At 36.4% G+C, this 15,984-nt stretch overlaps 1 protein-coding gene across 1 annotated transcript in view; it reads right to left on the reverse strand.

Annotated features, from left to right (window-relative positions):
- Nucleotides 1–15,984, reverse strand: part of GPATCH2 (G-patch domain containing 2) — a 125,698-nt gene that overhangs the window by 104,988 nt on the left and 4,726 nt on the right. Inside the window, exons 2-3 of the mRNA XM_086629475.1 lie at nucleotides 11,682–12,395; nucleotides 6,373–6,434 (exon numbers count right to left, since the gene is read on the reverse strand). Coding sequence (XP_086485601.1) covers nucleotides 6,373–6,434; nucleotides 11,682–12,395 — 776 coding nt within the window. The remainder of the gene's footprint in view (nucleotides 1–6,372; nucleotides 6,435–11,681; nucleotides 12,396–15,984) is intronic.

Raw genomic sequence — 15,984 nt, forward strand, 5'->3', positions numbered from 1 at the left:
GACAGAAACCTGTAAGAGGTATGCAATACAGTCTTGAAAGAGCTAAAATTTAAGACTAGGCTGATGGACTGCAGGATAAGGCAAATAGTGGCTATGGAAGGAAACTGGTATCTTCACTATATGCCCAACTACAGTTCTTTGGGGAAAAAATACAAAATTACTTCTTTTTGTGTAATAGGAATATCAGTAGGTTAAGAAACTGTATGTTACGACATCTTACTTGTTACGCTGTTATACACTTCCCTAAGCACTTATGTTGCTTACTGCCAAAGGCAGAATAAAGGACTTAAAATCTGAACCTCGTAGGCTTTTCCTATGTGACAGCAGAATCCAGGTATACCTGGTTTTCAGCTTCCTCATCCGCATACTTTAAATGACTCTGAATCCTTCGACTGTTTTCAACCATATTATCACCTTGAGGCGAGCATAAACCTGTTCTTATCCAGGTGAGAGCACTCACAGGCATTTTGTTTACCAGTTCCTCCACCCTGAAGGGATGTCATTTTCGAAAGGAGTCAGGGAAGACCGTCGCATTTAAGCAACTCCTGACCTCATACATATAGGCAATATAACACAAAGGCCTTCCTGCTCAAGATTCTGGTAGCCAAATACTTGGATATTATCCTACTTAATTTGCAGCTCTCAAAAGGCAACGCAGGATCCAGAGCACACATGAACTTATGAAAAGAAATTCAAAGCAATGTTTTAAATTCAAAATACTTTAAAAGATTCCCTACACTGTCATTTCCTCTTAGGGCTGCTGAACCTCTATTCAGCACAGGACTATAGCAAATTATTGTATTCTTCCAAGCTACATCAACAGTAAAACCACCTCCAGATCACCAGAAACTATCCCCGAGTCCATATATTCTCCTAGCCACATACTTAAAATACAATAAACTTGCTTGTGGGTAATGCTAATGCTTCAAGGAATTACTTTGAAGCAATTTACATTCTAATATAACTGTACTGATGAGTTAAATAAAAAAATCAATTTAAGGTTTAGAAATGTTAACTTTGATTTCTAAATTTCAAGGCATTTCAGTTCCTGGCTTTATTTATAAGTTTTCCCCTCCCCTCAATTACTATTTCCCTAATTTTCACTTCTGTATTGAGTCTACACATTTATCTAATTACCACTCCTTCATGTTAAATTACTTGCCTTCCACTTTAAGAAGTTTAGATTCATGTGGGCTTCTTATGGTTTCTCTACAGACACAGACCCCATTTGCATCACCATCAGTTTTGTGCTCAGAATAGCTTCACCTGAATCTTATTTCAGCTAAAGCAGTGCAGGATCATAACAAACAGGCTTTCCACTGCACACAGAGTTTTCCCCTTCTTCCTAGTTTTCTTTCAGTTAAAATGGCCAGACTACCCTCCATAGCAGTCACATACGGTGTGCATGTGCTTTCCTACAACAACCACAACTTACTCAGAGGCTACCATGAAAAGAGCTGGGCATCGGTGTCGTATAAACACCACTTGATACTGTGCTGCTCCATTCTGCATCAACTCACACATAGACAGTGACAGCATATGGACTGTAAAACACTCTAGGATGTTAGTCTCATTTCCATGACCAGTTTACCTCTTCCTAGGTAAAAAAATTCCACTGCTAACAGCTGTAACAATCATTTGGAGATATCAGAAGATTGACTATAACACACACAAGGAGTTTCAGGAAAGCAGAAGCTAAAGTTACCCATTCACAGAGGCACATTGCATCTTGCTCTTTGTGCTCTACAGAGCCACCTTGGCAAAAGGGATAGCAGGACTCTATTCAGACACCACTCAATGTTAGCAGCTAGTTCTTCTGATTCAAGCTTGAAAACTTCACATGAACACCTCCTCCCACTCTTCTGTCCAATGTAACATCATACAGTGCTCTTGAGTAGGAGGACTATACAGGTGTGCCATAATAAACTGGAACAAGGATATCATGTGATCTCAGCTTTATGTTCACCTCTACCACTGTGATCCACATGCAATATTTAGGATTTCAACTTTTCAAGTCATATACAACAACTTCATATTACTTCTTTTTCACCTGCAAAGACTATAACTAATTAGACACAACAGTTCAAAACTGGTGCTGATTACCTCTGGCACTGTACATTCCATTTCCTTTATATATGGCAAACACCACCCTGACACCTGCAGCTACTGAGACGCTATACAAGGTCCAAATTAGTTTCTTGCTAAGGAAGACAAAAGGATGGAATTCTCATATAAGGAATCAGCAGTGGGTCATCTTCCTAAAGGACACAGTAATGAATATATGTTTAATCATAAAATAATGAACAGCTATCTTTAAAAGCTTAGCCACATTCACAGTGGAACTCTGACATTCCCTGACCTTCTCCAATTTTAACTGTTTAACACTTTATTAATATAATTTTCCTTCCTACTTGCTTAGATCTTAAAGGACATTTTGAGTGCTGCATGTCATGATTTAAGAGGTCTTAAGTCAAACTTTGAATTTCCCCAAGTGTACTAGTAGGTGTAGATGGACTAGGTATGCAGAATATAATGTTTTATTTGCCATACTCACACTGTAAAATTCATTACAGAATATAGTTGAAACTTGACTTTTTTTCCCCAAACAGCAATAATATCAACTAGTGTTCGAATAGTGTTACAGTTGTGTTAACATTGTGTTGAAACTTATAAAGTGCTTTTTAACTTATAAAGTGCCTTTGTAAAGCGCACCTTAAAGTGCCTTGAAACTGCAGGCGATCCAAATAGCTGGGCCTGAAACAGGGTTGTATTGTATGTTGCAATGTAAGATTAGACCTTTTGTTCTGAAACTCTTCTTGCAAAAGTCTTTCTACACTGGGCATAACACTGCTTAACATTACAGTTTTTAATAATTGCACAACAGCCATTTATGAGAATGCTATTAGGGACAAAGGAAAAAGTAAGAAGAAAAAGGAAATTCACAAGGATCTCCGATACATAAGCTTCACCTGCCGTTCAATCACTTGGTTAGCAGGCTGTTCCATCTCTATACCTGAGGGCTCAAGGGCTTGAGATTTGCATAGGATTTTGGGTTTTTCCTAACTGTATTAAATCTTACCTGAGAGTTGGACAATTACAAACCTCTGAAAAAAATACAACCCGTGAGAATTCACTTGAGGTTTGTTAATAGTTTAGCAGCTATCTTCTTCACTTACTGTGCCTGCACAGAGCATTTTCCATGATCTTTATCCTTCTGCTGGCTAACTGTACAGGGTATGAAATGCTTCACAGAAGAAAAACATTTGCCACATTGACATTGCAAAACATTGAGTACCAATTACTTCTGCCAGAAGGTAATATGATAGTGGAATAGAGCATAGCAAGAGAGCTTCTTTTGTCCTCTCACATGACCTAACGTAAGCACCTGGATAATTTGGAAAAGGAAAAGCATGGCTAGGTTCAGATAAGGACTTCACAGGAACAACAAAAAAAAATCAAACAAAAATGTTATGAGACTGGAACAGAGGCAGGCTGGAAAGGAAAAGGGTATATGGGTTTTCAAAAAAAATATTAGATGGCACACCCCATGTTAGAGGCTGAATATCAGATTTTTCAAGTCTCAGCAATTTTCTTTTATCACAGTAAATGATGGCAATTAAAATATATTTAGTAATTAATCCACTACTACCCCTAATTACAGCTACACCTGGTTTTCTTGAATCAAATTATAAAAGTTGAAACTCTTCCGACAATCTGTGCACAGAAAAGTATAGTTACTGTGGTGGAATTTATTTCTGTTTGCTTTCTGAAACAATTTTGAAAAACATTAAAAGTTGAAAGGTCAGGCACTCCAAAGTTCAGAACTAAATATTTGACTATTTAACTGACTGCTCCACTGCTAGAAGAAATTGCTGCTTTAGATCACTTTCTTTTCTAAAATGTCTATCCTATAGGATGAATATGCTGTGGGAATTAATTAGGGTTTTATAAAAAGTATTTGTCTGCAATAAATGAGATATGGTTCTTAATCTTAGAGACACGCAATGAAAAAACGTTGCCCTGGAAAACACGATTGTCTTGTCCTCTGCTACCCAAACTTCTGAATGATGGTAGGGACACCATTTAAACCAAGTATTTCGCCAGGCAGCATTAATCTCCAGTTCTCCACTTGACTTCGTGGAAACCTGAAGTGCGAAGCACAGAAAATTTCAGCTACAAATGAGGTCAAGATGCTGATGTTCTGAACATATATCCTGGAGGAGGGACACTGGGAAGACAGGAATGAAAGTCTAGCTTTTAAAAACAGACAACAAAGTAAGCCCATTCTTCCCCTAATACATTTTCATCTTGTCCTCTTCCAGCTTCGTTTCTCTCACCTAGGCTTTTCCTTTGCTTTTATCAGATTTATTTTCTCCTTCATTCTTTTCAATATCGTATGTGTCTCAGCTCAGCTATAAATTAATTTACAGAGATAAAATAACCTTGTCTTACTTCATAAGGGGACTACAAAGATAAAAATTACTAGCATTGTCTTTGGGGGTAATAAGTATCATTAGAAAAATAAAGAATTTTGGTTTTGCAGTAGGATCCCTGATAGTACTTCACAAAATCAAAGCCAGAAGGGAGATATAAGACTGTCTGAGATCCAGCATGAAGTTAATGGTCTTCTGATCATACCCACAAAATAACTACTTCAAAATAGAGGTTAAAAATAAAAAAGCGTTTTGTCCTGACAATATGCTTCTCAAGTTTAATTATTGTTCTTCTTTTTATTTACATTTCAGAATACTATTTCAGGTCTAATGCTTTCTGCTTGAAAATTACAATCAGACAGAATCAAAGTTCAAAAATCAAGCTGGCAAAAATAAGAATTACAGCCCTATAGTAAAGAACCAACACTAAAAAAGGTAACACCACACCAGTGAAAGAACAGTGTTGTTCACTGACCCTTCCTCTTTTCTCCTCTCACAAAATATATAAGGAAAATAGAAAGTAACCGAGATGTTTTCAAACATATTGTTCAAAGATTTAAATAATTTAGTTCAGGATTTGACAAAAATATTGATACAATTATATCAGAAGGGTACTTCAAAAAAGTATGTAATTATGAAATGTGGTAGGTGACGTTACATATAAATATAAAGGACAAGATTTTAAAATTTCAAGTCAAAAGAGAAACTCATATAGGGAAATAAAACCAAATCTTTTTGACATGTCTCATGTTGAAATACTTTTCATCTGGAATTGAAAGATGGATCTAAACTTTCAAAGGGAGCCTAAATTCTTCAAAAAAGCTATGGGTTAGAACAACTGAAAAAAGATACTCAGACTGCAAGGTACAGTTTATGAAGCACAAGTTACTGTTGAGCAAGGAAGGTAACACCTCTGTTCTAAGTCTGAGAAAATCATCTCCCTATTATAATGTTAAAATAGAAGACCAAAAAAAAAAAAAAAGACTTAATTACACATTAGAGAAAGAAAAGAAAAAACCCAATCCCTAGAAACAAACATTCCTTTAACCTAGATCACTACTGTGGAACGGGCCAGGATTTGTTTTCTTGCCCAGACTGTGGCAAACTGAGTAAAAAAATAATCTCCATTATCATTAGCTTAAAATTGCCAACAGGAAAGCAAGTTTTAATCACCTGAGAGATTATTTTTGCCTCCTTTTTGTATATTGCCAAAGACTCTGAGTTTCTAGTCCATGAGCTGGGCACTAATATGCTAGCATAATACAGGTAAGTGTGTTGCACTTAAAGGTGGCAATAAATACTACAGCTGAAAAAAAAAAATCTATACTTTCATCCTCAATATTGTTTTACCACAAAAACATGTGAGAACAGTATGCATACGAAAGGAAAATTTTGAATTTCCACTGCATTTTAGATTAAAGAAAAATCATTCAGAGGGGAGAGACTTTAAGCAGCATACATCTTCTAATCTCAATCTCAGACTGCTGAAAAAGTAGTTTGAAACTACCTTTCAAACAGAACTGGAAAAGTTTCAAATAAAAGAACTATAAAATCCTGCCATAAGAATTTGGAAGAAAAGAAAAAAGTCACCTCAAAAATAGTTTGAGAAGCAGTGCTACGATTGTAGAGTGCTGTCCGAAAACTGGAGCAACTGAAGGATTAAAACTTAGTATAGATAATATCTTGGAGATGCTCAAGTTATTTACAAGCTTATTATACTCTAGAGACTGCTTCGCACGACAGCTTTAGACCAAGTCAGGGATTCAGGACACTGTCTGGTAACGTTTCAAAAGACCCAGAAAGCAAGCTATACTTTAAGTCATTAAAACAGTAATAGCAAGTGAAATATAGTAATTAACCTATGAAATAACTTGTAACGCTTACAGAATTGTAACTGATGTGGTTTGAGGGGTGAAGAAGGGAAAGATTGTTTCAATACCTTGTCTTCCCTCATCATTGGTAAACAAACCAGCATCACTGCTGCTCAGACTGCTGGATTCACTGTAATAAGAGAAAGAAAGAAACAGATCAAAAGAACAATTGATCTTTCAGTCGTAAAATTTTAAGGAGACAAGGCTGTGCTCAAATTGAACTTAAGCCCAACAAAGATCAGAAAGAAAATAGGATGATTTTTTTTTTTTTTAATCAAACTGCAAATATCCTAGTTCCATTAACTACAAAGCATATTATTTTTGGCACATAAAACCACGGGAATCTAATGGTACCCTGACAGTAAGCCAGATGTGACTGCAACGAGGTGCTGACACAATTGATGCATTTTATTATCTGCTTCCATCAAATGCTCACTGCTTCCTTCTTATGCTGGGCAATTCAGCTTGATCCTGGAACACCACTGCTCAATAAAATAAGAAAAGTCTCAATCAAAAGCAGCCTAAGCCTTCCTTCAGCACATAAAATACAAGAGTCTGAAAATCGAATTACCTTTCTAAACATCATTTGCAAGTATTCTGGAAGAGACACTGCTTAAGGTTTCACAACATATTACTTGGGAAGAAAGAAAAAAGTTTATAACAAAGGTAGCCAATTAAATCACAACAAAGGCCACTCTGAAGAAATTAATTATGATCAATGATCATAACATCAACACCAAAACAAGCACAGTTTACTTTTCTGCGACTTCCACCATGGCCTTAAATTTAGAACATGCATATACAATATGAACACGCTCCTCTCTAAATTCAGACATCAATAGGTATTTTGTCCTCTGCTGTATACACATTGTCACAAACAACATTCCACACGTGTCTACATAGTAAAACAGACTTGCCTTTTAATAACATCGATCACAATTTGGCGAGTTTCACACAAAAGGGTTTGCTGTAAACCATTTATTTCACTTTTGTCAATGGAGTAGCTCTGCTAAGGAAGTAATATTCTCACCAAAATATAATCACATTTTATTTACAGTGAGATGTAGAACAATTTAAAAAAAAAAAATCACTTCAGTTCACCACACAAATTCAAGTACAAGTTATAAATATTACGGTTACTCTCAATGTTCCATACAAGCTATAAGAATTTGAAGTCAGTTTACCTTTCTATACTTATTTATATTGAAACATACATGAAGTCCTATACTTAAATTCGACTGGTTTCAATTATTTTTAGTTACTTTCTAATAATAAATTCTTTTTATTTTTGTTTTTCACTAGCTCATCTCTCACAAAAATAAGCCTCTATTTTTTTTTAAAGCTTATAATAGGAATTACATAATTAAACACAAATTAAGATTAATTTTATAAGTATATATTTGGGTTTTGTGTCTTCCTTTTGGAGATATCCCGACTGGAGTTGAAATACAATATGGTATCAGGAGACAGAAAGCAGTGATTTTTTTTTTTTTTTTAAAGAATATATATATATACACAGCTCTGTGTTTGAAGATTAAGTTTTCTTAATCTTTGCTGTGTGTTCTGCTTATCCATATTCTTACTGTATAAGCAATACTTCTATCCATAATATAATCAGAGACTTAAGCACTTGCACTGCTGCCCTAAGCAGAAGAATGACAGGCATGCAACGAGAATGGAACCATCATTTTGCATGGGGAGATCGAAACCTGAACTTGTTAATGTTGCAAATCCTAGTAACTTCTTTCTAACAAGCATCTTGTTCTCACTTTAATTACAACATAGATGACTTTGCTGTCCTTATATTTCATTGTGCACAATTTTAAATTATACATCTCAAAGACAAAACATCCCATTTTCATAGATTCTTCCTGTCCATTTATTGTTTAATTGTTCTTTTTAAAATTAAAGTTAGGAAATCCTTTCAACCCTAGCATTTAAGTAACTTTCCCCACCAAAATTTCTGATTTTGAGAACATTCTCTTTCCTTTTTTTCTTTAATAAGATATTTTCATCATGCAATAATTCTTAATAAAGGACTAGCCAGTTCATGAAACATAACCACTTGAAATTTTAAAAGTTACATATAATAATGCTTTCTTTCAAAAAAAAAAAAAAAAATCAAATACAAACACTGGCATATCCATGGCAGCCAGAGTGTTCATTCTCCTCAGGCCACAGTCAAATTGGGCAGGGATTACATCTGAGATAATTGCTACATGGCAGTCATTTCACTGAATAAACTCGAAACCTCTGGAAGTAATACATTAATATCTAAGTACATGAAAGCTGTTATGATGGAACTTATTTCCAGTTTTAATATACTTTTGCACTGTGTACTGCTAATTTCTTTACTTCGTACTGAGAATTCCTCTCCCAGCAAGACTTCCAGGAAAAAAAGTCACAGATTCCTTCTAGTCCTGTAAAATAGGAAAAATTCGGAAGGCACAGCTCTGCTACCCAAAAATCTTTCACAGCCTTATTTACACATTTGTGGAAACAAATAAGAAATAATTTTTATTATTAGTTACTATTACTAGTGAACTGTCTCATACACTGGTTTCATACGGACTCGTGCCCTTTGTTTACCAACCAAGCCTGTCCCCAAGAGGTGACCGGCCACTGTACCCACACTGACTGGCAGGCCGGTGGGTGGGTGGGCATCTGAGTTTCACTGCTGCTCTCTTTCAAAATGGGCAGTTGAGATTTCTCCTCTGTTCAGTCACTTCAAACGTAAACAATTGCCAAAGCTTGCAGGAACCAAACATCATCCAGAACTCCGTGCGTTGCCAAATTTGGCTCAAACTGAGGACACGGGAGAAGGAGCAAAGGACAGGCACTGATCGCAAAAATCTCGTTTCCAGTGCTCAAAATCAACCTCATAGGAATTCGTCTTTGGGATTGTTTAGATGCTGACATTTTAAGAGCTTGAAGACTCCTCCTACTACTCCTGAACCCTGCACTTAAAAAGGGTTATTGTTGTGCTCGGCGTTTGAACACACACAGGTCAGACTGCAAAAGAAGTGTGTCTCAGCATTTTTAACGTGCACTTCAAAGATAGATATACAATATTTTATTTTGAATTCATTTCATGTGTACTCTGAAAACTTCGTCTCACCAGTTTTAGATCCAAGTAAATTAACTCCCATTAAAAATTACTGGCTTTGTTTTGTTTTTAAAAACTAAACTTCTAAAAAAATTAATCCTTAGTTTTGGAATAATTATTAAACCGTATGCACACAAACGTACAAAATTAGAGTACCTTTGCATACTTTTTATTTTTCCTTTTCCAACAAGTGTTGGCGAAGCACAAGTCTTATCCAAGACACTTTGTTATCTCTCCATATCTTGTGCAATCCTACAAAACTCATGTTCCCTTTTGAAATCTCAGCTTTTACTTTTGGACATACTCTCAGGAGTAGAGTTTGCTAGTTGTTTAGGATTCTTCTGGCTAAATGATCTCGAACAACAGAGACACTATTGCATTTAAGTAAAGTTAGTTTAAAACAAGTTAAAATTATTCACATACAAATATTCAGATACAGTATGCACCTGAGAGGCTGAGATAGGGTGGATTTCTAATCACATTCTGGAACGCAAATTTTCTAATTCATCTGTTTCCAAACCCTCTGGTACAGATGACCATTGCAAGACATCCAGTAGAATGACAGACCATTACTCAACCATGTGCATGAGCAGAAAACACTATGAAGATGAGAAGGGTTTTAAAGGCCATTTATTGGGGCTAGAGACAAACATTTGAAGTGTGATTTGAAAAACGACAGCATTCGGTGTAACAAAACATTAAGCATTTTGAAGAGGAAGAGCAATTTTTAAAATCATTAACATTTTTTTGTGGAAAAACAGAAAGATATTCAGACTGACCTGGAAGTAGCACAGTTTTGGGAGTCTACAAGAGGATGTTTGCATCGATCACTCTTCTCTCCACCCAAAAATCCACTACAGAATTTTTTGAGTTGGAGAACTGCTATCCTTGTAGTATAACAGAAAATCTTTTATAAATAAAAAAGTCACAAGAGTATGGACATATGATAAACTACACAATGGTTCTTAGCTCCAAGGAAATTTTTAACCATCTGTCTTTAGGTACCAAACTTGGGGGAACAGATTCCCAGAATCACCAAAGAGGGAAGTCTTCTAAAGGCTTCCTGACAACGCACGCTCCCATCTTGCATGGCAAAGTCAGATACCTGAAGTTACACCGGCTGCCCTTAAGGACTGCTTCTGCTCTAGTAATTAAGACATTAGTGACAATCTTTAAGACTCAGGATTCATTCGGCTTTTTCAGCTGCTTATTGTCCACAAGTGAGGGACAAAAACTGTAACAAAAAGACTCTGAAGACCTTTTCTGACAATAACTGGAGTTAGTCACTTACCAATACTGCTGCTATGACAGCAACCGGTCTGTCTGCTCTGGTCAAAACCCGTGGGTACTCTCTGCATCTCAATTCTATCTCTCCAGTAAGGAAAAGGCTTAACAGTTTATAGATAAAATGCCTACAAAAAACCAGGTACACTAGTGCTGTCAAGCAACTGACCAAAATTATGTGTTTTAATATGAGTCTTTCTTGTTGACAGTTCTGCATTCAGAACAAGGCACAGGGGATAAACATAATCAAGCTTACCAGGCCCTGCAGGTAACATCCCTTGTGTACAGTGGAAAAATGACTTACACCTTACTGTGTTGTCAAAACAGTACTTTGGAAACAATTACCATTGTAGTATGACTGCTGTCTGGAATGGATGGATGAGGTGCACTGCCAAAGGGTCATCATTCCCCCATTTTTCTAATGGTAAGCTCAGGTGTTTCTGAACTGTAAATTGGTTTTTGCATTTCGTAAATGATGTATATCCTTGGCAACCTGCAGACTTTTTATGCCCATGACACATAAGAACATACTGTCTAAATGGTGACTCTAAACACTGACAACCTTTCTGATGAATAGAGATAACAATCAAAGCAACAATGTCTAGAAATTGGATAAAAATGTAATTTTTGTCTGAGAAGTGTCACCAGTGGAAATACCCAGAAAAAATATATTAATCATTTGTATATTTTGTCATTCTTAATATTGAAACAAGTAGAATGTGTTATTTCAATAAACTGTTTTCTTGGTTATATCTCTGCTACATGACTCTCTATTTTATGCTGAATTCCTTAACTTGAACAACTCATATATATCAAAAATAGTAGACTTAAAAAAATTACAAGTAACTTGTTAAAACAGATACTATTGATGCTAGCATTTTAACTCTGGAGTTGAAGAAAAAAACAGAGATTCCCAATACAAGCAACAGTAATAAAAGCAAACAAATATTATCCAAAGTTTCTGTAAAAAGGAAGAAAAAGAATAACCTGTCACTCATGTTCTCATCTGAGCCTTTTTGCTCCTCATACTCCATTTTGTCTTTATTTGCTTGGTTCACTTCTTCATTTTCTATCACTACTCCTTCATCCAAGATTTCCGGTCCTTGTCGAGCTGCAGCTACTTTCCTTTTTTTCACTTTGCTCTTGGAAAACTCTTGGTGTTGGTATGATTTATTGTCATTGTCCATTTCTTGATCTCTGCTGTTATCCTGCTGTTGAGTTACTGTCAGTGCATTAGAGACTTCCGATGGCAGATCTATTGCCATTCGTTTTACTTTTCTTCTCCTGCGCAAAGTTCTGTTTCCCAAACTGTCAACAGCCAGATCTGGTTCGTGCCACAGAGGCCTTTTGCCTCTAATGTTATTTAAGTTTGAGGAAGGTCTACGTTTAGCAACCAACAACTGGTCATCAGAGTCACTGTGGTCTTTCTTATTAGCATGAATCTCCCTGTAGTCCTTGTTTGTTTCTTCTAAACTGGAATCAGAACCTTCACTTAAGCAGTGACCAGTCTCCCAAGGATGATGGGTGGTAAACGAACGTCTTTTTCGTCCCCTCCTTTTCCTTGCCTGTCGCTTTAGAAGACAAGAGACACTTCGAGAATGATCTCCAGTATCAGCAAAACCTCCTCTGGCTTGCTCTGAGCTTTCTTCCAGTGCTGAGACTAGATCGTGAACCAGCTCCTCCATAGTCCTACTGAAATGCCTATATATTTCAAGAAAAAACAAACACACAAGAAAACATGTGAATCTGAAGTGTTAAATGTAAACTCTGTAACAATTTTACTTGCCAAAATCATTTTAGTCACTTTAGGCAAGGTAGTCTGAATGTCTATCTTATAAAGACTACTGCATTTCTGCTGAGAGATAAAGCCTTGCCAACCAGTCCTATGCAATCTGCAGCACATCAGCATACATCCCTTTTAAAAGGTATCTTCCCAAACTTCTGTCTTGGAAAGAACAGTAGAGGTTTTTCTGCCCCCACCCCCCCCCGCCTTTTTCTTTTGACACTACTCTTATTGTTGAGTTTTAATTCATCTCATCACATTTTTATGTTTTTCAGGGATTCCACAGGGTGAGAGCATCAACAAAGACCATTCACTAACTGCAGCTAGGGAGTGCATTTTAAATTTACGAATGGGAAATGGAATACATGAAATTCCTCCTTGATAGTTTATTATGGAATTCTGTTTCAGAGTTGTCATTATGATAATATATTTTTAAGGATAATTATCACTTGATGCTGCCTAAATGCCAAAATTAAGTTAAGACAGGAATTATTTCATAATATATGACTTTTAAAAAATAGTGACCACTTCTGCCTTTCCAAATGGCTGATATCTGTTTGATTTTTTTTTTTTTAAATAACGATTCAGTAGAAGAGAATACTCTGCTACAGGTAATTCTGAAGTATTAAATACAAAGTTTCCCACCACGTGTAGGCACTCATATCCACAGGATCACACACCTGCATAAGGAAAAATATCCCTTAAGACACACATTGTCTGATTATAGGTGGTCCTGCTCCAGCAGGGGGACTGGACTAGAAGATCCTTTGACGTCCCTTCCAATCCCTAACATTGTGTGATTCTGTGATTAAGACCTTATCCTTTCAAATGTTTTGCTCCTTCCTCCTCCAATTTCACTAGCATTTAGCATGCCTTTAACTCAGTATGCTTTGCTAAGTTCACCCATATTCACATGAACATAATTACAAAAAGAAAACATCAAATGGTTGCTGCTGGACTCCAATCCTTCCCTGTAAATACAGCAACCAGATTCTCACATCAAAGCATCGTAAGACCCCTTTTAGTAAGATAAAACAGAGAACAATGTTCATGCTCTTTACTACATTACACCAACTGATAAAGACACTCAGTAAATTATGCAGAGGACATTTAAAAGCAAGACTCTTCATTTTGTTTTACAGTATAAATTGATGGAGGAATTAACGAATCATTTTCTACCCGTACCAGCAGAGTTGTAGATGTGGAAAAAATCTGGACAAATAGCACACAGGTTCCCTCTCTCACTTACCAAAAACTCCCATGTAAAAGGTACTTTATGGTGATGGCTGAATGGACAGTGATGACTGTAAAGTACACAAATTTTACATATTAATGGGGGAACTGAAGAGCATGTTTAAGAAGAAATCCAAGCCAGTCATGAAATATCTTACCTAGAGAAATTACATATTCTCCTTTTAAACCATTTTCAGAGATATTTATTTTAAACATTTCAATTGCAAGATCAACAAAAGCACAGAGAGCAGTAGAAACACAAGCTCATTTTGAATGCCTGAAACTACTATGTCACTTCCATTTATTTCTCATACCTCGTTTTCCATCCTGCTGTAATCTCTAGTCCTATTACTCCCTCTTAACCTAACATTTTCTTTGGCTCTTAGTACAGCAGAATCATCATATTATCTTTTAAGAGGTGCGACAGGTCTGGAAGAATGCTATACTACTTAATTCATTTGGTTCACAAGAATCAAAACCTCCACAATCACACCAAAATACTTCTCGGAAACAACAGAAGTAACACAGTAGAAAAAGCATTCCAGATGAAGCAATGATTTTCTGAAAATTCAGAAAGAGAAAAGTGGGAGTCAATGAACCTAGAATTTACTTTGAGACATGTGGTATCAAAATTATTTAAAACTAATTTTTTCTTTGAGTTTTCAAAGTTTCTGCAGAGGGTTTTTGGGGGGTGTGTGGAGGTTTTGTTTGGTTTTTGCTTCGTTGTTCTGCTTGTGTAGTAGGAATTTCAACCACCAGTAGAAGCAAGTTCAGGTATATTTCTACAAGGTTTCTATGCATGATGCTTAAATAGATATATTAACCCATATATTCTCATGTTTCTCAGTATCAATAACTGCACAACGAGGAGGACACTGGTCCCTCTAACCTTACCGTTAAACGCCCATGAAGACAGCTATCCCTGCAGGGGCACGTATCAGAAGTGAGATGCCCTTGAGATTTAAGGGGCTCTCTGATACTTCTACGCTAACATAGCAGGAGCCATAAGACTCGAACAGACAAACTCCAGTACATTCATTTGGATTAATTTGAGACATCAATTCCCTCAGCGGCCTGCCCAGCCCATTTGCCAGGCTTTCACGTTTATAGCGAACTGACAGAGTGGGGGTGCTCCAAAACCAGAACTAGTAGGCTTAAATCTACATTCAGCTCCCAAAACAAACAGGTTTCTGCTAACGTGCCAGAATATGAACTAGCATATATAATCTCCTGCGGCCCATTCTGCAGGTGCCCCTGCAGTACAAAGGAAAAGGGAAAGGGAAGACAAAGACACTAATATCTTGCACCACGGTTTATGATTAATTTGTTCAATTTGGTGTTCCTAATCCATATGGATAACTGTATCACTAAAATCAATGTAGCTCCTGGAATGGACATACCAATTTACTCCAGATAATGGCACAAGTATGGTTGTAAAGCTTCTTTAGTTCTATGAAATACTTCAAGACCAAAAACAATATATCCAGCTTGGATTTATATATCTGATCTAAACTTTCCTTGAATTCCCCCAAAAGTACTATCAATACAGATGGTGCCAGATCAAAAGATGAAACTTAAGAGTGAACACCCTTAAGTGTTTTTGAAGTGAAGGGATAATAGGACTCTCAAAAGGCCCTGAGTAGTAAGGCATTTACTTTCTATCAGACTACAACTTTGAATCTTACACATTCCTGCAATTAATATTTCCTAGTGAATATAAGGTCTCCTCATTGCAACGCCTGAACTAAGATCTGTACAGGGCAGCAACCCCGTCTACCCTAAAAATTACAGCCATAGTCTCATTTATAATATAACTATGTCCTAACTGCATTACCTCTTGGACAGATCAGACAGATTAGTATTGTAATTAGTTTAACATATTTCCTTAGGATGACTATGAGAATTGATTAATTTGGGACACTGGAAGCTTCTTTGTAATATATTAAGAATACAATACACATATTACTTCAGCTTTTTATTCACATTGCACTTTCAACATGCCAGTGGTTCACGTTAAAACTCCTCCTGAAATCCCAAGAAATCTCTTTTGATTTATTTTATTGGAGCTTTTGTTTCTCTTGTGATAATTGAAGAAAAAACCAAAAAAAATCCACAGCAACAGCAACTAGATAAAACAGGTAATCTGAAACCTGTCTCCAAAACTCAAATGTATGTCTATTACAGCATTATTTATCAGACAAACCCAGTGTTGCAACTTCCTCCATTGTTCACAACCAGATGTCAAGCTTGTATTCCAAACCTATGAAGTAATTT

The sequence above is a fragment of the Tauraco erythrolophus genome, chromosome 2 (assembly GCF_009769465.1).
Source record: "Tauraco erythrolophus isolate bTauEry1 chromosome 2, bTauEry1.pri, whole genome shotgun sequence".
In the NCBI taxonomy this organism is placed as follows: Eukaryota; Metazoa; Chordata; class Aves; order Musophagiformes; family Musophagidae; genus Tauraco; species Tauraco erythrolophus.